The sequence below is a fragment of the Camelus ferus genome, chromosome 17 (assembly GCF_009834535.1).
Source record: "Camelus ferus isolate YT-003-E chromosome 17, BCGSAC_Cfer_1.0, whole genome shotgun sequence".
NCBI lineage: Eukaryota > Metazoa > Chordata > Mammalia > Artiodactyla > Camelidae > Camelus > Camelus ferus.
In genome coordinates, this window is record NC_045712.1 from 23,830,776 (window position 1) to 23,851,421 (window position 20,646).

Sequence of the window (20,646 nt, forward strand, 5' to 3'; positions counted from 1 at the left end):
CTCAGGGCCTGGCCAGATCCTAATCGACAATGGAGTATGGCCAATCCAATCTGCCCAGGGGAAGTGATGGAAGATTGCCAAATCTTGCAATCATCCAGTCCAGGTCAGGTCCAGGCTGGGACGATGTTCACAGTGAGGCGGGGTAGAGGAAAGGTCTAGAGACAGCAAAAAGTGAGCAGGGACGACCTCTGGTGGCCAGGGCCCTGAATTGTCTCCTTTTTTTTTTAAACAACGGCTTCCCAGGGCTGAAGGGTCCTGAGAGGGCCAGGCTGCGTCACACTATTAGAAATGGGAAACTTGAGGCCCACAGAACAGGGTTAATTTTCCCGAGGTCACACTGAAAATCAGGGTAAGAACTGAGACTAGAACCCAGATCTCTACACTTTGAGGATGTGATTCCAAAGGACTAGTGTTCTTTTAAATCGACACTTGTTTTAAGCGCTTTCGGAGGAGCGAACCATTTAAAGAATTCCGGAAGGACGAATAATTGGCTCTTAATGGGGTACTGAAAGAAAAGCTGGCCTAGCGGGCGCTTTAAGAGACACTTAAACGACAAGCCACGTTCCTCCACTTCCGGGATCCTTAAAGTGTTTACTTCGGGTGGTTAATCACGGCCCCATCCCAGGCCATCCTGGGAAATGTAGTCCCACCCACCCCCAATACAAGGATGTGGTCGTCTTCGAACTGCATTTCCCAGAAGGCTGTGCTCGCCGTTTCTTTAGCCGGGCTACGGGTCGGTAGAGCGAACCCCTCATCCTGGGCTTTTTAATTTCTCAGGGGGAATGAGTGACGGTGGACAGAGGCCTTTGGCGGCGCCGTCCGTAGGCTGCTGGGCCTGGTGGAGCTGGGCGCGGAGGCTATGGAGGCGGTCATACAGCGCTCCTTCCGGTCGGGGGACAAAAAGTCGAGGCGCCGCGTCTCCTTTAATCGCGGTGGGCGGGGCGCGGCGAAGCGACCCGCGTTGCTATTGGCGGCGGTTAGGGGCGCGGAAACTGAACGGGCGGCAACGGCAGCCGCTGCTTCCTCCGGCTCCTCAGGCGTCCTGGGCACCCCCGGCCTCGCCATGGCCGCGCCCTGCCCGGTAAGTTCCTGCCGGCGGCGGCCGCCCGGGACTTGGTCTCCCCTCGGGGACAGTGGGACTCTGGCCGGACCCCGGGTTCCAAGCCGGTCCTCTCCGGCCACAGTTTACCGTCTATGCAGGAGGCGCCGGGTCGGGGCACCTAGTGAGCGCCTCCTACATGCCAGGCCTTGTGCGCGGCTAACAAACCATTTTCTACCCCGACGATTTGCATCCTAGAGGAGTCACTAGTACTGCCCGACTGGAAGTGTGACGTGGGGCCAGCGCCGGGCCTCTCTGGCCTAAGTCTCGTTATCCTAAGCAGTGGATGGCTTTTGAGGGTGCACTCGGCTTCGACTGGTGGGAGCAGCGGGATCTCTGCTTGCCTGAGACGTCCCAGGCCTGCAGTGTGACCTGGACCAGGCAGCCCCCTCTGAGTGCCAGGTCCTGTCAGAGGCAGAGGGGAGCACTTCAAAGCCCCTTGTTTTGAGAGATTATTTTGAATTTGCCTGGCCTTCTGACTGGGTTGAAAGTCAGGGAGGCTGGGTGGTGGCTTATTGGCTTTCTTAGGTGTAAGGGCACTTGAGCAGAGGGCCCAGACTAGGAGCCAGGCCTTTGATCCCTAATCTGGTGTTCTCCCCCACCTCAATATATACTCCACCTTTTGGGGGAGATGAGGAACGAGCAAGCCTTTGGGATTGGAGGAGAGGGTGTTGGGAGATTTCAGGGGTTCCCTGGTTAGGCGTGGATCTGCACTTGCCTTTAGAGGCGGGTACTGTTTTACTTTTGTTCTTCCAAGAAGCTCAGGTGGAGCAGTTGCTGCTCTATTGGGGGCCCTCCCCCAGCTGCCACTCCTCTTGTTGAAAGAAGGACTCTGGCAGGTGTGTTGGGGGTGGAGCTGGGCACAGAGACATAGAGGTTTTGTTCCGGTTACAGCTCTCTGGAGTGGCAGTGGCCTTGCTCTCCCCCAAGGACATTTTCCTCCCAAGAGGAGGCTTTGCTGGGCTCCCTGGTGCACCCAAAGTGCTTCTTTGAGGTTTCTGATGTTTGGGAAAGGGAGAGATGTTTGCATGGCTGGGATATAACTCTTCAAGTGCTGAGACATGAGTTGCTGTTGGATGGGGGAAGTCTCTGGAATATTATCTCCACGTCTTCCTAAGCTACTGCTCCTCTGATGCTGGGTGGAGTGGAAATAGTGGTAAAGCCGTGGGGGGCCTGTTCCAGGGCTGACCTTCGGATTGACTGGCCAGTCCACAGTGGAATTAAGGGTATGGGATCTGATTCCTGAGACAGGGATGCTGAAAGTCACCATTTTCTCCTCTTGGGCCTTTTGAAAAATAACTTTTATTATTCATGCACCATAAAATTCACCCCTTTGAAGTGTAAAATTCATTGGTTTTCTATTACACTCACAATATTGTGCAACCATCACTATCTCTGTCCAGAACATTAAAAAAAATTTTGTGTGTGTGTGGGAGGTTCCAGAACATTTTTGACACCCCAAAGAGAAACCCATGCTCATTAAGCAGTCCCTCCCCTTCCTCTCCTCGCTCCCTCCATCCCTGTCAGCCACTAACCTATTTTCTGTCTCTATAGATTTGCCAGTTCTGGACATTTCATATAAATGGAATCAGACAGAATGTGTCCTTTGGTTTCTGGCTTCTTTCACTTAGCATAATGTTTTCAAGTTTCATCCATGTTGTCGCATGTATCAGTACTTCATCCTTTTTTATGATTAAATAATAATCTGTTGTGTGGCTATATACCACGTTTTGTTTATCCATTATCTGTTGATGGACATTAGGATTTACTCACTTTTGGGCTATTATGAATAATATTGCTATGAACATTAGTGTACAAGTTTTTGTGTGAAGATGCTTTCAACTTCTTATGCGTATTTACCTAGAATTGCTGGGTCCCCACTTGATAACTCTGTTTAACTTTTTAAGCAACTACCAAAATGTTTTCTACAGTGACTGCTTTTCCTTTTTTTTTTTTTTTAAATTGTTTTGTCTACTCTGGCTGTTCTGGCTGTCTTACGTTTCATGTGAATTTTAGAATCAGCTTGTCAAATTTCTGCAAAAAAAAAAGGCACCTAAGATTTTGATAGGAATTCTGTTGACTCTGTAGATCAATTTAGTAAATATTGCATCTTAACAGTATTAAGTTTTCTAAACTATGTATGTGGGATGTTTTTCCATTTATCTAGGTCTTTTAATATTTCTTTCAATGATGTTTTTTAATTTTCACCTTGTAAGTCTTACATTTGTTTTGTCAAGTTATTCCTAAATATTTTGCTCTTTTTTATATATTTTAAATGGAATTGTTACCATACTTTTATTTTTCACATTGTTGATTGCTGGTGTACTTGATTATTGTATATTGATTATGTATCCTGTAACCTTGCTAAACTTGTTTGTTACTTTTTTAGTGATTCCTTAGGATTTTCTGTATACAAGATCATGCCTTGAGCATTTTTAAACCTTCCTGGCTATTATAGGAAGAGTCTTGGACGTGGGGAAGCCCCTTCCTCATTCAGGCTTCACACATTTGACCCTGGCTCTCTCCCAGGAGGACCCCTCGCTGGAGAGGCATTTTAAGGGCCACCGAGATGCTGTTACCTGTGTGGACTTCAGTCTCAACACAAAGCATCTGGGTAAGAGAAGGCATCTTGTTGTTATGCCACTTGTTAGGCACTGAGTTATGAGCTGAGCTAGTCTAATTTCTACCTGGGAGGTGTGGCGTGTGGGGAACAGGGTGCCGTAGGGACCCAGGTGCTTTATCTAGACCTACATCCTGCTTGAGCCAGCAGTCTCTCTGGGCGCTGGGCTTTGTGAGCTCCATTCTGCATGTAGAGTGTGAGGCTCAGAGAGGTTGGGGGCCTTGCTAAGGTCACACAGCCTTTCAGGGTGGGACCAGGTTCTGGGCTTTTCCATGTACACCCTACCTACCTCTTGGGTCTGGCCTGCAGTATGGGCTTTAAATAGTGGCTCTTTTTCCTTTGGGTCTTTATTGGCTCTGTTGGCCACAGTAATGTGGGCACACCTTCTTGTTGAAGATGCCCACCAGTGGGAAAGGTGTGGAGCAGAGATGGGTACTCCTCTCCCCTCACTGCCCTTGTGCTACAGCTGAGGCCCCCCTGCTGGGCCCCCTGTGGGTTCAACAAACTGTCATGGCTGCAGCTTTCTTGTTTCTATGGACGAGGCTCCCTCTTCAGTCAAGGTCCCCACCAGAGGCTGCTGGTCTCATGATGCGCTGTAGATTAAAAGGAAACTGAAATCATTTTTGGTCTGTTTTGGGGGACCTCCTCTAGGCTTTTGATGGGTCCTCTTAATGGTAAAAAGCCCATTAGATTGAGCTGGTTTCCCAGTTTTAGGAGGACTCGCTCTATAGGGCCTCAGCATATGTCTTTGGGGAGACCTGGGGCCCTCAGTTGCAGCTCAGGGCTGGCATGTGAAGGGCATCTCTGGTCTGGTTCCTGTGTGGGCCTGCTGCTTGGAGAGCTGGCAGACCGTAGTCTTTCCGAACTCCTCTCTGCAGTTACTGGAGGTGGGGAAGGCGGAGCCAAACTGTCACGCATGTTTCCCTGCTGCTCCCCCTGCCCCAGCGTCCTGGTGGAGGCTCCAGGCCCCCTAGAGCCGAGGGTCCTAGTGTCCCCTCTCTCCTCAGCCAGTGGCTCCATGGACTCGTGCCTCATGGTGTGGCACATGAAGCCCCAGTCACGTGCCTACCGCTTCACCGGCCACAAGGACTCTGTCACCTGTGTGAACTTCTCCCCTTCGGGACACCTGCTTGCCTCAGGCTCCCGTGACAAGACTGTCCGCATCTGGATACCCAATGTGTGAGTTACAGACTTTTGAGGGGCTTGTTCAAGTCTGGGCCCTGGTGCCAGACTGGTTACAGGGGGACATCTCCCTCACTTCCAAGGACGAGCTATAGGAAGGTGAGGCTTCGGCTGCAGCCCTCCCCTCAGGGTCACCAGGGAGTCTGGGCTGACCTCAGCCATCCTGGAAGGGATTCCACTGATGCTGCTCGCCCAGGAGTGAGGCAGGCAGGGGGTTCTGCTCTTGTAGGGGAGGCTCTGACCTCCCTTTCTGGGACTGGGGAACTCAGGCTGGGATTGACTTTGGGAGGGGTACTGAAGGGTGGGGAGAGCTTCCATGTGCCCTTATGTTGCTGTTTGGGGTGTGAGGGTTTCCTGACTCTGGGTACCCCTCCCTGCAGCAAAGGCGAGTCAACCGTGTTTCGTGCACACACGGCCACAGTGAGGAGCGTGCATTTCTGCAGTGATGGCCAGTCCTTTGTGACAGCCTCCGACGACAAGACAGTCAAGGTGTGGTCAACTCATCGCCAGAAATTCCTGTTCTCCCTGAGCCAGCACATCAACTGGGTCCGCTGTGCCAGGTGAGTGTGGCTCTGCCTGGAGACTGTTGGAGGAACCCGGGGGGTTGGGGGACACAGGGGAGCTGCCAGGTGCCGGCATCATGACCCTGGGCCAGTTACTTAGCCCCTCTTTAATATTCCTGAGCCCAAATCCCTTATCTGTGAATAAGAATGATAATCGTCCTTATGTTGTGAATTGGCAAAGCTTCGTTGAGCTGATGCATGATGAGTGAGTTAGTTCCTTGCCAGACACTGTTGACCCCCAACATCTGTGCAGAAGCAGCCCAAGGTGCATCATCAGGGGCCACTTACTAGCAGTAGCCACAACAACAGTAAGATAATTTCAGTACCACTGCTAGATTTTTTTTTTTTAATTCCTCATGGCAGTCCTGCAAGTCGGTGACATCATTGCCATTTTGCAGATGAGGAAACTGAGGCTCAGAACAGTGCAGTATCTTGCCCTGGGGCACATAGTAAGTGGCAGAGCTGGGGTTTGAAGCTGAGTCTCTGGCACAAAGTCTTACCTACTTTCTTCTGGGGTCAGAGGTCCAATGGGGACTGTTGAGGTGTGTTCTGGGGACCTGTTCCTCTGTCCCAGGAGGTCCCTGATTGCTCTGAGAGGCCTCACCATTGGGCTGCTGAGAACAGGAGGGGCCTGGCCAGAAAACATGTGTCAAGCCCACACCAGGCCTTTGAGGGTGGGTCTCTCAGAACCGCCACACCTTTTTGTTGGCAGGTTGTATCTTGATGACCCATTCACAGAGGCAGTGTAGACTCAAGGGACCTGGGACTGCGATAAGGATGCTGTTGGTGGGCTTTGGGGCACGTTGATGTTAATAGCACCAGCACGTGTTGCCGTGTGCAGTGCTGGGGGCCTTGTGTATGGCACTACTGCTTACCTGCTTACCTCCTTACCCATCTTGCAGAGAGGAAGGCACTCGCCCAGGATCACTCAGTGTCAGAGCAGGTCATGTGGCTTCAGCTGGTTCCTGGGGTCAGGTGGTGGGCAACGCAGGAAGGGTGGCCGTGGCAGACGGTGTGGGGTGCCCTGATGTCTGTCAGTCGGTGGTGTGACCCATGCCATGCCCGGTCAGGTTCTCCCCCGATGGGCGGCTCATCGTGTCCGCCAGTGACGACAAGACGGTCAAGCTGTGGGACAAGAGCAGCCGGGAATGTGTCCACTCATACTGTGAGCATGGCGGGTGAGTCCCCAGACCCGGTCCTCCACCTGTAGGCATTCGAGGAAAGCACAGATCTGGGCTCGATGAGGCCCTTAGTGGCCTCAGGTGGTGGCAGCTGGAACCTGCAGCCATATCTCTGCTGCTCTCTGTCTCAGCATCCCCTCCCGTGTGGCTGGAAGGTTTGGCCTTATCCCCATTCCTACAAACGATCGGAATGCTTAACCTCAAGGCTTGCCATTCCTGGGGCCTCTCTTCCCTTTACTTACTGTTTTACAGAATTGTGACATGTCTGTCTGAAAGTTGTACCCAGAACCCAAAAAGATGTTAACATGTTCTCCATGGTGATGGCTTTATAAATGAAAGGCTAATCTGGTTCTTGTAATGGATGGTGGCTGTTCACTTTGTGCCACATCATTGAGAGAGGGAGGAGCCTGCCTCTGAGCAGGGACTTCCTGATCTGGGTTCCTAAATGAACCCCAACTTCTGCCCCCTGTTGGGCTGGGAGCCTAGGTAAGGGCTCCCCCTGAGAGCTGGCTATGATGCCAGCCTGGTGTCACATCTGTATATATTGAGGCCCCTGGCCTGACTCCTGGATAAGGTGAGCCAGTGGCCCTGCCACCCTGTTGGCCCTTCACATCTGGCCCTCAGCTGGCAGGGCCTGCCCTGCCTCTGGCTCTGGTTGGGGCGTCAGCTGTCAGTGAAAGCCCTCGAGTGGCCAGCTGACCTTTGGTCTGAAGGCCACTTTCTCTGCTTGTATTTTGAAGTTGATGCTGGGACTTGCTCCCTGGTGAGTCCACCTCAGGTCACTGCTAGGTATTGTTCTCACCCTCTCCTTCATGCTCTCCCTCGGCCACCAGGTAAAGAAACAGGGCAAAAGGGAAGTATTCTGGGCTGAGGGAACAACGTGAGCAGATGTGCAGAGAGGGGGACGTGTTGGATGTTTTAGGGTCTGTTCTGATCCAGGGCAGACCTCCTACAGCACGTGGCGGCCCTTGTCTCTCCAGCTTTGTCACCTACGTGGACTTCCACCCCAGCGGCACGTGCATCGCTGCTGCCGGCATGGACAACACAGTGAAGGTGTGGGATGTGCGGACGCACCGGCTCCTGCAGCATTATCAGTGTGAGTGTCCCGGAGCAGCTGTGCTGGGGCTGTGTTGCACCAGGCATGTAGCTCATGGCTGTGGTGCCTGAATGGGCTTGAGAATGGATGGGAGGAGTCCTGGGTCTGTTGGGATCTCCAGGGTGGGTAGTCTATGGCGTGGCTGTCCTGGAATCTTGGCTGGGAGATGGAGCATGGTGCTACCTGGAATCTACCGAGCCCTTTGCTGCCCACTGATGAGGTGTCAGAGTCTCACGCACACTGCGTGCCCGATGTGGGGCCCTTGATGTCTCTCTCACCAGGCCTTCTCTTGAGGGGCACTTCTTGGGGGCTGCCCATGCCAGTCACCTCCCCCTGTAATGGAAGCTCTGCCTTCCAGGGCCAACGTGACAACCCTTGATGTGTGGTGAAGGGGGCAGGTCTGTCAAAAGAGGTCAGTGTTGGCCACCTCTGGTTCTATGGTGTCCTCCACAGGTGTGGAGCCATGAGCTGTATGAAGGGTCGATTTTGTTTGGGGGCCAGGCTCAGGAGCCACCCCCAGGTTGTGTCCCCTTGTTTAATTGTAGCCTTGATAGGCAGGGCCTTGGGCAGTCGACATGGGCTGGTATCAGGCTCCAGGAGGGAGGTGGCGGGGGTGAGGGAGACTTGGCTCTGATTAGGATGAGAGAGCTGGAGGGACGGGGGTAGGGGGCTGGCCTCAGAGCAGGTGTGACTGGGCAGAGCCATAACTCACCCTGGTTGTGGGATGGGGCCCAGGAAGGGAGCTGGTACGGGGCTGCAAGAGGAACTGGGAGTTGTGCAGCAGGCCAAATGGGTGGGCAGGCCTGTGGGCTCAGGGCTGCCACCAGGGAAGGTCAGGGCTGGAGTTGTTTGAAGAACTGTAGTTGTTGACTTGGGACTAAATTTAAAGTCCATGGCCCATTTACACAATTCACACCTGAAAATGGGAAGGATGTATCTGGACAAAAGTGTGGGGCTTAGGGTTCAGAGCTCTCCACTCGACACCCCCAACAAGCCCTTCCTAGCTGATTCTTAGACGTTTGAGGATGGCACTTTCTTGGGGTAACCAGGGGAACAGACCTTCAAAGAAGGGGGAGTGTATCCTGGTCTTAAAAAGCACATGATGGGAGGTGCCTCTGCAGCCAGCTTCAGCATTCCTAGCTGGGTTACTTGAATTCTCTGGGCCCCCTGGGACAATGATAAAGCCTGTTTCATAGGTGGTGTTGGGAGGGTAATGAGTTGGTCTCTGTCATGAACTGAATGCCTCACACAAAGTGGGATCCAGGTGCATTGTTAGTGGCAATGACTAACAGATGCCAAGTCTCAGTCCTGGCTGGAGTCTGCAGGACTGCTCTCAGCAAGGCTGGCCGGGTTGGTCAAGGCCTGCAGTACCGTACACCACCACCAGGCGGCCAGCTACAAGAACTGGTTCTTTCCTCAACTAGGGAGCCCTGAGGTTTGTCACTGACGTTGTTTCAGACAGAGGCTTGGAGAACAGAGCAGCAGCGGGGGCTGCTCTCTACTTGGAGACCACGCCTCTCCCTTTCCTCCTTCAGTCTTAGAGGGCTTTCTCCTCCTGTTCTGGGCCAGGCCTGAGATGGAGACTGGCTACATCTGCATAGTTGACTAGGGGAAGGTGGGAGGCACAGAGGAGTGCTGGGCCAGAAGGCCGCCTCTGAGTGTGGGGTCAGGAGGGAGGGTTTGGGCAGGGAGAGGTGGGGAGGGAGGGTCAGGGTATTACAATCCACATGAGGAGTATAACAGAGTTCTGGGTATGTGGCTTGTACCACGTAAGGCTTGACACTGGGAGGAGAGAATCTCTAGGTGACCTTGGGAGAGGCCAGGCCTACCTCTGATGGTTGGGAGCCTGGGTCTGGTGTTGGCGGGGTGCAGCCACAGGTACCCACTGGGGAGGGCCTTGAATGCCATGCCTTAGCCCAGGGTTCCAAAGTTGTAGCCTGACTGGAAGTGCTGGGAGAGGAGGGAAGGGGTGAGGGGCATCTGAGAGGACAGCAATGCTGAGAGCCTGCTTGGGTAGGAAGCCACATACCTGGGTGACTTGTGGGCAGGCTGTCCATGCTCGATGTCCCGTGAGGGCTGTGCATCAGAGTGGGCAGGGGTCAGCGTGGGCAAACCCAGGGGATGGGTTTTGGAGATTGAATAGAAGCAGAAGCTGATGCTATGGAGTAGAGGGGCCAGCTGGGGTGTGAGAAAGGCTAAGGCCATATCCTGCATCCCTGTAATTGAGGGGCCATGGAAGAAAAGGTCCATAAAGCTGCCAGAGTGAGGGGTGGGAGCCCCTTCTCCTGGCAATGGAGGGCTGAGGAGAGCAGAGCCAGGGTAGTGAAGGATTGAGGGTGTCTCACAAAGAGAGTGGTCAGGAGGTGGAGTGACGCAGAGCAGTAGGGGAGAGGTCCCTGGAGTTCTTGAGTGAGCAGGCTTTGTGGGCGGTAGGGAAGAGACAGTGCCAGGGAGGTGGTGAGTGGACTCAGATAGCATCAGAAGTTGAGTCCTGAGGGGCCCTGAGGTGCAGGAGATTGACAGGCTCCGCAGAGAGATTTGAGTCTGTTTTTGCAGCTGTCCTTTCCTCTTGTGACAGAGCTACTCAGCGAGCCTGCAGCATCTTATTCCTAAGCCACCCTTCATGGAAACCAGAGGTTTCAGGGGGCCTGGAATACTCCCTCTGAGCTCCCTGCCCGATGCATGGCACACGATGGGTATTCAAAAGGCAGCAAACTCATCCCACCACCTCTGGGCTCCCTCTCCGGGGCTCAAGGAGAGCCTGGCAGATCGGAGCTCTGGCTGGGGGCACACCTTCACCCTCTTTGCTGCTAGAGGGGCCTGGTCAGGTGGGCTCAGTCCAGTGGCTCCCCTAGAGAGCCCCAAGTAGCTGCTGTCCTCTGACCATCCACCCCTCCAGCCAAGAGGTGCAGGGGGATCTCTTTGGAGGCTGATACCCCAAGAAGGGGTATCCCAGCCCCCTGGCAGTGGACACTGAGCTGTTTTTTGTCCTTGATCCCTTGGAAACCCAGGGGGAAGTTTTTAAGGACAGTGACATCCAGTGCCTCCCCTGACTGTGCTTTGGGTGCACAAGGCTGTCGGGCTCTTCAGAGAGAAACTGATTCATGATATTGCAGTGTGTGGCTGGCCCACCCAGCCTGCCCATGTCCAGCTGCCCATGGTCTTGCTCCATGGAGGGCACTTCTGGTCCCATGTTGGGTTGTAGGAATCACTTTGGGCTCCAGCAGGCAGCTGGCACCATTTGTCTCAGGCAAGGAGATTTTTTGCTCCAGCCTGTCAGTGCAGCGAACAGTTCTGATTTCCCAATTCAGCAAGGAGTTGGTGGGGCTCCGGGAGCCCTGGAAGTGCCAGTCCCCACGGAGGAGCCCACATTAAGGCTGTTCAGACATCTGAGCAGCAGCCTTGTCCCTTAATGTGCCATGTGGTTCACAGGCACGTGAGGGCCCATTTTCCAGGGACAGGCCTGAGTGGTCAGCATTTCACAGGTGGGGTCACACAGCTAGGAAGCCATGAGTCTGGGTTTCCACCTGAGGGCCTCTGAGTCTGGTGTTTTCTCCACCATCCCAAGCTGGGTTCCTTACACCGTGTTGATTCTAGTCGTGTACTTGCCCGAGGCCCCTGGGACGACTTGGCTTGGTTCTCTCCAGAAACTCCATTTAGAGCTCTGAGTCCAAGACTCTCTGTCTACTGGTCCTTAGGACACCCCTGGACCCCCACCTTGCCCCAGACATGATCATGGAGGGTTTTAAAGCCACTCTGCAGCCAGCAGGGCAGGCCTGCATCCTTTTTGGTGTTTTGAGACCAAAAAGATTGATTGGGAGGCAGTGCAGTGTCCCACCTGATCTGGCCAAGTCACTGGCTCTTTCTCACCATCCCTAAGTGGGTGTTTATGTGACGTTTGCGAGGAGGAGTGTTTTGAGGGTTATGCTGCTGGTGTCAGTGCATCTTCATTGTGTGAACCCATAGCCCACAGCTTCTGTGTCACTGGTAATACCCATTGTGCATCATGAGAAGCCACCCTGAGCAGAGTGAGCTGAGCCCCTCGTGGTGGGGACTGCCGTGGGGATCCACCCTGGTGTGGCCTGCTCCAGAAAGGTACCTCTTCCTGGAGCACCGGGGGTTTCTCTGGGCTCCTTGGTCAGTTTGAAGCCCATCAGGCAGTGGGCCAGATTTGCTGAGGGCTTCTACAGGCAGAGGTGTGCACACAGTGTAGATTGTGGGTACCAGGTCTCTCCTTAGGCCACCTGTGGCCCACAGGCAGTGGTCCACTCCTGGTACTTGGGGGCAAGGTCTACAACCTCCCTGGCATCCTGGTCATCTGTAGAATCTTTTTTTTTTTTTTTTTTTTTCCCTCTGTAGACTTTTTAAAATTTGGCGTACAGCACAATTCTTCAGTCATACATGAACATACATATATTCATTTTCATATTCTTTTTTACCGTGAGCTACTACAGAATATTGAATATATTTCCCTGTGCTATACAGTGTAAACTTGTTTACCTATTTTGTGTATACCAGTCAGTATCTTCAAATTGCAAACTCCCAGTTTATCCCTTCCCACCCCGCTCCCCTCTGGCAACCACAAGTCTGTATTCTATGTCTGTGAGTCTGTTTCTGTTTTACATAGAAGTTCATTTGTCTTGTGTTTTTAGATTCCACATATAAGTGATACATGGTATTTTTCTTTTTCTGGCTAAGTTCACTTAGAATGACATTCTCCAGGGCCATCCATGTTGCTGCAAATGGCATTATTTTATCATTTTTTATGGCTGAGTAATATTCCATTGTGTAAATATACCACAACTTCTTTATCCAGTGACCTGTCAATGGACGTTTAGGTTGTTTCCATGTCTTGGCTATTGTAAATACTGCTGCTATGAACATTGGGGTGTGGGTGTCTTTTTGAATTAGGGTTCCCTCTGGATATATGCCCAGGAGTGGGGTTACTGGGTCATATGGTAAGTCTTTTTTCAGGCTTTTGAGGACTCTCCATACTATTTTCCACAGTGGCTGCACCAAACTGCATTCCCACCAACAGTGTAGCAGGGTTCCCTTTTCTCCACACCCTCTCCAGCATTTGTCATTTGTGGACTTTTGAATGATGGCCATTTTGACTAGTGGGAGGTGATACCTCATTGTAGTTTTGATTTGCATGTTTCTGATAATTAGTGATACTGAGGATTTTTTCATGTGCCTATTGGTCTTTCGTATGTCTTCATTGGAGAATTGCTTGTTTAGGTCTTCTGCCCATTTTTGGATTGGGTTGTTTGTTTTTTTCTTATTGTCATATGAGCTGTTTATATATTTCTGGAAATCAAGCCCTTGTCAGTTTCATCTTTGGCAAATATTTTCTCCCATTCCAAAGGCTGTCATTTTGTTTTGCTTATGGTTTCCTTTGCTGTGCAAAAGCTTGTAAGTTTAATTAGGTCCCATTTGTTTATTTTTACTTTTATTTTTTCATCTGTAAAATCTTGATGTTGGTACATCTCCATCCCTGGGTTGGAGTCCTCTCTTTGGGGCTGAGGTGGGGCCGGGGGAGTAGCCCACAGCTGTGCCCGAGTGGCAGTCTGCTGTCAGTCATCACTCATCTCTGCCATGCGGCCGGGAGGAGGGCCTGCAGCTTTGGGCCTGGTGAAAGTGGATCGTTCGTGGGCTGTCACTGCTCAGGGCTTCGTGACAGGAGGCTCACCCCCTTGGGGGGCAGCTGGGCCTCCGTGGAGACTGGCAGGGATGATTCTTAGGATGAGGCCTCCCTGGAACAGCCCCCACTCTGCCGAGCTGGAGAGGCTGCCCTAGGCTGGTGAGGCCAGTGAGGGAGGTGGGAGAGCAAGTGGGAAAGGAGGTTTGGTCCTGGTGTCCGGCACATACCTCAGAGCCTGCCATGCCAGGCTGGGCCCTCTTCTGGAGTAAATGGTTCCAGATGTTTCTACTCCAGCCAGGAGGCCTTTGCTATTCCTGCTGTTTATAGTGCAGCAGAGCTTTTTGGGCACACTTCCTCCGGGGCGGACTCCCTCCCTTGGGTGGGCTCGACCAAGGTAGGGGGCCCTCGCGTGGTAGCCACACCCTGCCCCTGCCGCCCTACGGATGCCGAGGAATCCCTGGGCTCCCTGAGCTCGCCTCCCCCGATCCACCCTGCTGCTGGCTCTCCCCGCCAGCTTCGTCTCAGGTGGAGCAGGGGTGGTGTTCATGCTGGCACAGGCTGCCACGGGCTCCAGGCTAGGGGAGGCACATGTGCCAGGAGCGGCATTTCAGGAGACCTGAGGGAAGATGGGGGCGTGGTGAGGTCAATGCAGGGCGGCTGTCTCTCAAAGCGGTCCTGCTGAGGGGCTTAGGGGTCAAGGGTGGGCAGGACCCCCTGGGGGATCTCACAGTGTTTGGGCCCCTCTCCCACCCCCTTCAGTGCTGGTTTGAACAATGATGTGGCGGGCACAAGCACACACAACATCAAGTGCCTGCAGGCCCTGGGTCTCCTGCCTCCCCAGATGTGACACACTCTTTTAGAGGGAGGGAAGGGTTCACTTTTTATGATTTGCTCAGTTGTGTAATCATAGCACCTATATTCTGATGGTTAAAAACTATATCATGTAAGTCTGCAGAGTAGAGATGAGAAGTCCCCCTGTTCCTGTCCTCCCCAGCGCAGAGAGGGCCCCTGCGCTCTGTCTGGAGCTTCTGTCCACACCTGCTCTGGGTCTGCACACATAGCTGCGTCCCTCCGCAAGTGGGCGGTCACATACGGCTCTGTGTGCTACTGATGTTCTTTCTGCTACTGCCTGTGGCTGGTGCCTGTTCAGTTCCTGCTTCGATCGGCTGTGGCTTTTTCCCCCCTTCTCTTCATGCCCCCATTTGTGATAAACGCTGGGGGTGCTGCTCCCCTCCTCTGTGGCCTTGAGTGTGGGGAGGGCGTCGGGCTGTGGGGGCTCCATACTCGGCCTCCAGGAGCTGGCTGTGGAGACCCCGTCAGCCCCACTCCAGGCCATCTCTTGGAGTTCCTAGTGCTTAGAGAATGTTCAGACCTAAAAACTGTGTTATATAAAGCCCTGACTGTCTCCCCTGAGTGTTCTTGGGAACATGGATCCACATTCCCCAGGGGAGTCGGCACATCAGCTGGACTGGTGTCTGAGGGGCTCCGTGCACCTCCATTTAGTGGTGGGTGGGTTGACTGGTCCAGAAGTGGTTCCTGTGTTCTCACAGTTCCAGGCGAGGGGTTGGTTTGGAGAATCTGCCCCTATGTTTGTGGCAGTTTTGACTTGGCGGGGTCCTTGTTATCTTAGCCCTGTTTGTTTCCCTCACCAGGCCTGTGGTAACGGATACAAAGGCACCATGGTCTTCCTCAGCAGCTTCCCTAAGAAGCTGTGATGTAGCTGGTCCACGCATTGCCATCTGTCCCCATGTGCCCTGCTTGAGTCTAGTTCACCCCTTCACCAACCGCTTTTGAGTCCTGCTCTGTGTCAGGCCCTAGGCCAGGAGCCGTGGACCCAACATCAGCCCCTTATGGGGCACATGGTCTCATGGGGGACCCAGCTGTGAACCAAAGAGCTGCACATAAATGTAAAACCTCTGCTGTGTAGAGACTCCTGGTGCTTCAGGAGGACAAATCCAGGTGGTGGCCCTGATGGGGAGGTCAGGGGGGTCTTCCTAGAGGAGGTAACTGAGCAGTGAGCTTCAGGGTCAGGGGAAGAGGTGGGCAAGAGTCTCCCGGGCCCATGGGCCATGGGGATTAAGGGGTGGACAGGTACCACAATTAGGGAGCCGACGGGGCTGGGGTGGCCAGATTTTGGAGAGCGAGGGCTACCGGCATGGATGGTGGGACTTGGGCTGGAGCAGTGGGGGAGAGAGTCATGATGGGGCTGAGCTGTTGATTTGGGTAAAGGCTTTTCTTTTCTGTTTGGTTTCACTAAAGCAGTAGCATGTTAGACAGACTGAGCATTATATTTGAGCACTCTGTTCTGCTCTAGCTTGACTGCTTGGTGAGGGGGAGAAGCAGAGGAATCTCTTGATGCCTCCGGCCTGGCTTCATGTGCTCCTGCTGCCTGCCCTCAGCTCTGATGAGCCTCCCCCATCCTTTGCTTGTGCTGCTCCCCTGGGAAATCCTTGTGGGCCTCCTCACAGCTCCTCTGAGGGATGGCCACTAGACCAGCCTCGGTTGGCCCCGATGGCCCATCTTCAGGCTTCCCTGGGCACCCCCAGCCAGGCCTGACTCACGTCCTCCCTGCAGTGCACAGCGCAGCGGTGAATGCCCTCTCCTTCCACCCGTCGGGAAACTACCTGGTCACGGCCTCCAGTGACTCAACCCTGAAGATCCTGGACCTCATGGAGGGCCGGCTGCTCTACACGCTCCATGGGCATCAGGTGAGGGCATCGGCCTGGCCTGAGTGGCATGGAATGGGGCAGAGGCTGCCTGAAGGTGGCCCTTCCCTTGGAGCCCAATGGGGTGGCTTCTGTGGTCCCCTCGAAGCCTGGGCAGAGGGGTGAGAGGCAGGAACAGGTTTCCCACTCACGACCTGCCCTGGTAGAAATGCTGGTCCTGGTGCTGCAGCTGAGAAGGGAGTGCGGAAGTTCAGTTGGGTGGGGAGTGGGACAGGAGACATTTGGACATAGTTGGCACACTTTTCCCAGGGGCTGAATGGAATCTGTCCCCAGTGACCTTGGGCATCCCTTGATCCAGCGGTTGAGTAGTGCCCTGGAACCCCTGGTCTGAATTGCATGGGCCTCCTAGGGCCCTTTGGAGGCAGAAACAACAGATGTCTTGCAGAGGCCAGTGTGAAGGAGGGAAATCTTCCTGCACGTTCGTTTGGAAATTCCTAGAGTTGAATCAAGGGAGAGAGGCCTTCTTCCTGAGCTGCTTTCACCATCTGGTGCCCTGGCTCTGTGGGCAGGCAGTGGGCTGCGGCTCCCTTTAGCATCTGGCCTGGGTGTGGACCTCTCATGTCCACCACCAGGAAGTTGAGGCAGAGCTGTCTTCTGGGATGTAGTTGCCACACCTGGTGGGGCCAGGGATACAGAGACCAGAGCTTTGCAGTTGGTCTGCTTTGCCACCTGTGAGCAGGAGGCAGGCGGGGTAGAGAGTGGGGACAGGCTCTCGAGGGCTGAAGGAGGCCCTGGGGTGCGCCTGTCTCTTAGGCTGGCAGCCAGGTATGAGGTGTCCATCCTAGGGCTCTCTGGACCTCACTGCCCTCTGAGTTGGGGCACAGGGGGCCTTGGTCATGGCTTGGAGTTGGGGCGCAGGCCTTTCATTATGCTTCTTTAGGATATGGAGGCCGCTTGTCCTCAGCCCATGGTGAGTCCTTGTCCTCTCTGTCAGAGACGCATCTCGGGTGCAGGACCAGCGGGCCTGTCCCCCCGGAGGCCGGCACATCTCGGTATTCTGTGGGGCCACTGGGCTGGGGTGACTGCTGCTCCTATCAGCTGGTGGAGGCCCCACCTCTGTTAGCTGTTTGGCAAGTCAACCGTGTAGATTCACACATACCCAGTTTGGGATCTAACCAGGAGGGCCTTTGAAAACCACATAAATGCTGCTACCTCTCCTGCTCCCACAAAAAGGAAAAGCCATGCATAGAAACACCACGCCAGCAGGTGCATGCATAGTGATCACTCAGAGCCTTCTCTTTTCTTGTGAGCATTCTTAAACCGCTGACTCACCTCTTAGCCGGAGAAGTCTTACACCCTTGAATGTGGCATCTGAAAGGCCCTTCCTGTGACGGGGCCCAGCAGCAGCACATACAGTAAACCTGTGGATGTTGTTCTCCCCAAGAAGTGAGACCGGGGCCAAGAGAAACGGCGTGGTGACTTGTCTGCTGATGAACCTGGAAGAGTGGGAACTAGGCTGAGGGACAGGGTTGGGGTGTGGAGAATGGAGGTGGCTCCAGGAGTCATTTCTTCCTCTGGGCACCAAGCTCGCAGTGCCCAGAGGACGTGAGTAGAAGGAAAGTGAGCTCACTCTGTTCGTCTTGCCATCTTCTTGTCCATCCATCATCCATTCGCCAGCTCACTGGGCTGAGCACCAGGGGTAGGAAATGGATGTCATGGTCCCACCCACTGAGGCTCGTGGCCTGGGAAGTGGGGGACTCCCTGAGAATGTCAGCCGAATGGAGCTCACGTGAGATGGGCTGGGAGGCAGGTTGAGTCTGTGCGGTACTTGGAGGGTTGGGCGATGGAAGATGGGCTTCTCCCCAGGCTGCTGCTCCCGTGAAAGTGGGAGTCTGAGTGTGAGGCTCAAATTTGTTTCTGTTCCAACCCTCCAAAGTCCCTGTCAAATACAGGAACTTCAGGATTGGTGTGCCACGGGTCTTAGGGGCTCTTCCTCCAGGGGGCCCACGACCCAGCCCCACTGTGTGGTGCCGGGGGATGGGAGCCCCGGGGCCTGGCTTGCTCATGGTTCTGCAGACCAATCTGGGGAGGAAGGAGCCGTCCAGGATGGCCCTGACTCTGTTCCATTCCTGAGCTGGCTTTAACCTCTCTCCTCTTCCTAAAAAGCTGAACCCTCCCTTCCTCCTCCCCCTCTTCCCGGAGACCTGTGGTAAGAACCTCCATGCACTTGGTGGCAGCTGGGTGCTGGATTCTCCAGCAAGCCTTCAGGGCAGATCAGGCCCGATTCCTTTGCCGCCTCTGCCTCCAGGGCACTTTCTAATGATATGGAAGCAGCATTGTGATTGAAGAGTCTGGTCTTGGAGCTGATGCTGGGGTGCAGGCACGTGGTGCAGCTGCCTGAGGAGAGCCTATGTGCCCAGCAAAGCCCCCCGTCCCCACCCTCCGTGCCCCAGGTCCACCAGGGTTTGCTGTGGCTCCTTGTTGCACCTGGCTCTGCCCCTGGGTTTGGGACAATTCAAAGACAGCTGAGGATGCCTTCCTGAGGGAGAATATAGTGCAGTTGAGCAGCCTTGATTTGGGCAGTTGTTAAAAACAGAGCCAGCCACCCAATGCAGGTGGACATCTGTGGCTGGGAGCTGCTCTGCTCAGCCTGACAGGAGAAACCTGTGGAAGTTGGGCCTTTGTTGTCACTTGGGAGTCAGTGTGTTCTGAGGATGTCCCTGACTTGTGAGAGTTTGTGACATGCTGTTGGGCCAGAGTGGCTTCGCTCCAGGAAAAAGGTCTTTGACATATTTGTTGACCTTTTTGGGGTATGTATCACCCCTGCCAAGCCCCAGGGAGAGGACCTGGCAGAGGCGCTGCATCACGTGCTGGGGAGTGGGCTGGAGCCCCACCTGGATGCTCTGTGCAGTGTCTGGTTCTCTTAGTCCCCCGACTCATGAAGTCCCTTCCCTGCCCCATCCTTCCGGGAAGACGTGCAGCTGTGCTCCTTGGTGACTTGAGCTTCCACATTCTGTCCCTGGAGGTGGCTAAGGGCCTCATCCAGCACAGCTGCCACCAGGTGCTTCTGACTCCAGATGAATCTGCCCATCCCGGATCGGGTGTGTACAGAGCGGGAAGGCATTGCCAGCCTGGAGATAACGCACCATCCTCCTTCCTCCACCTTCGACCCCGGGACACCAGTGCGACTTCTCTCTCAGTGGTTGGGCTGGTAGGGAGCCTGCTCCAGTTACCTTGCCAGCCGCTCTGACTGAGGCCAAGTGCTGGATGTGTTCGGCTGGGGAGGGTTCACAGCCTTGCCTGATGCCCAGCTTTAGGGAACCACCCCAATATTTTGGAGGACAAACAGCTTGTACCCACTGTTTCTGGTTTGGAAAAACCATCGTTCAGCCTGAAAAAACTGAATTTCAGGAGGCGACAGATGGAAGGAAAGGGCTCGGATACTGGAGTCAAACCATTCTGGCTCTGCCTCTTACCCTGTGACAGCGGGCAAGACCTTGCCTTTGCTGAGCCTTTCCTCCTCTGTAAGAACCACGCCCTTACCTGTCATACTGCGAGAGGATGCGTCTGTGTTGCCCCTGCAGACAGTAGGTCCTCACAGATGTTCGTCCCTTTCCTGTGCTGCTTGGGGAAAATGATCCCATGCTGTTCTAGGTGAGAGCTCTTTAAAAGGCCATTTAATGTTCCTGTTAACGGTCCTGGTCCTGCCCCCATGGGTGGGCAGTCACTGTCTGTTAGAAAACAGAGTCTGTGGTAGGGGGCTCTGACGAGTTAGCCCCCATGGATGGGCACAGGGCCATAGCCCTCAGCCCCCACCACCCCTGGATGAGGATCGCCTGTTTCCCCTCCCCCCACTCAGCCACAGAGTCTCTCAGCGGCTTATCTGGCTTCTGGTTTTGTTTAGGGTTGTCCTCATCTGCCCCAGAACATCCTCTTGCTCTGGCTTTTCGGTCACACAACTTCTAAAATCTGTCCCACGGTGGGTGGGCCATAGTGATTCCCCTGACCCATAGGCGCTTGTCCCCATTAGCTGCCCTAGATGGGTTTGGCCTGCTGACTCGGGGTCTATAGGTCTGTTTGCATTGCCCTCTCAGTCCTGCCCATTGGGTCATCGTTTCCAGGGCCCGAGTCCCGGAGGACAGGCCAGATATCCAAGGATACCAGGCTGGCTGAGGGGGCCAGCACCCTCTCTGAGGCTCTGGAACGTCTTGCTGTGGGGATCTGCTGTGCCTGGGACAGTTCAGCAGGAAGAAGGGGAGTCCCTAATTCTTGCTGGGTCCAGCACAGACTTGGGAGTGTCAGGGCTGCGCAGGAGCCTCCTCATCCTACCGCATCCCTCACTTTGCAGCAGGAAAGTCCAGGAGAGGGAAGGGCTTTCCCTGCACCCATAGCTGTCTTTCCAAGCCTTGTGCCCTGAGCAAGGCCCCCATAGTTCTCTGTGGCAAATGTGGGGGCAGTGTGCTAGAAATGCAGATTTATTTTTCTGTATTTTCTGAAACATAATCTTGAGCCGTGCTCATTTGGTTTAAGTCCCCAGAGCTATTTGGGAAAGGATGGTAGGCGGGACGTGGGTGGGAAGTTAAATCTGGTGTTTGTGG

The 20,646-nt window shown here is 54.2% G+C and overlaps 1 protein-coding gene across 4 annotated transcripts in view; it reads left to right on the forward strand.

The window, feature by feature from the left end:
• Positions 1–686: 686 nt before the first annotated feature.
• Positions 687–20,646, forward strand: part of POC1A (POC1 centriolar protein A) — a 66,977-nt gene continuing 47,017 nt past the window's right edge. The window contains exons 1-7 of one of the 4 annotated variants that reach the window (XM_006179981.3): positions 687–1,081; positions 3,629–3,713; positions 4,727–4,898; positions 5,282–5,461; positions 6,535–6,642; positions 7,626–7,741; positions 15,957–16,090. In XM_006179981.3, the coding sequence (XP_006180043.2) occupies positions 860–1,081; positions 3,629–3,713; positions 4,727–4,898; positions 5,282–5,461; positions 6,535–6,642; positions 7,626–7,741; positions 15,957–16,090 (1,017 nt within the window). In that variant the 5' untranslated portion in view covers positions 687–859. Of the gene's footprint in view, positions 1,082–3,557; positions 3,714–4,726; positions 4,899–5,281; positions 5,462–6,534; positions 6,643–7,625; positions 7,742–15,956; positions 16,091–20,646 lie in introns of all 4 variants that reach the window. The other 3 variants (XM_032458370.1, XM_032458368.1, XM_006179983.3) reach the window with 3 other exon arrangements.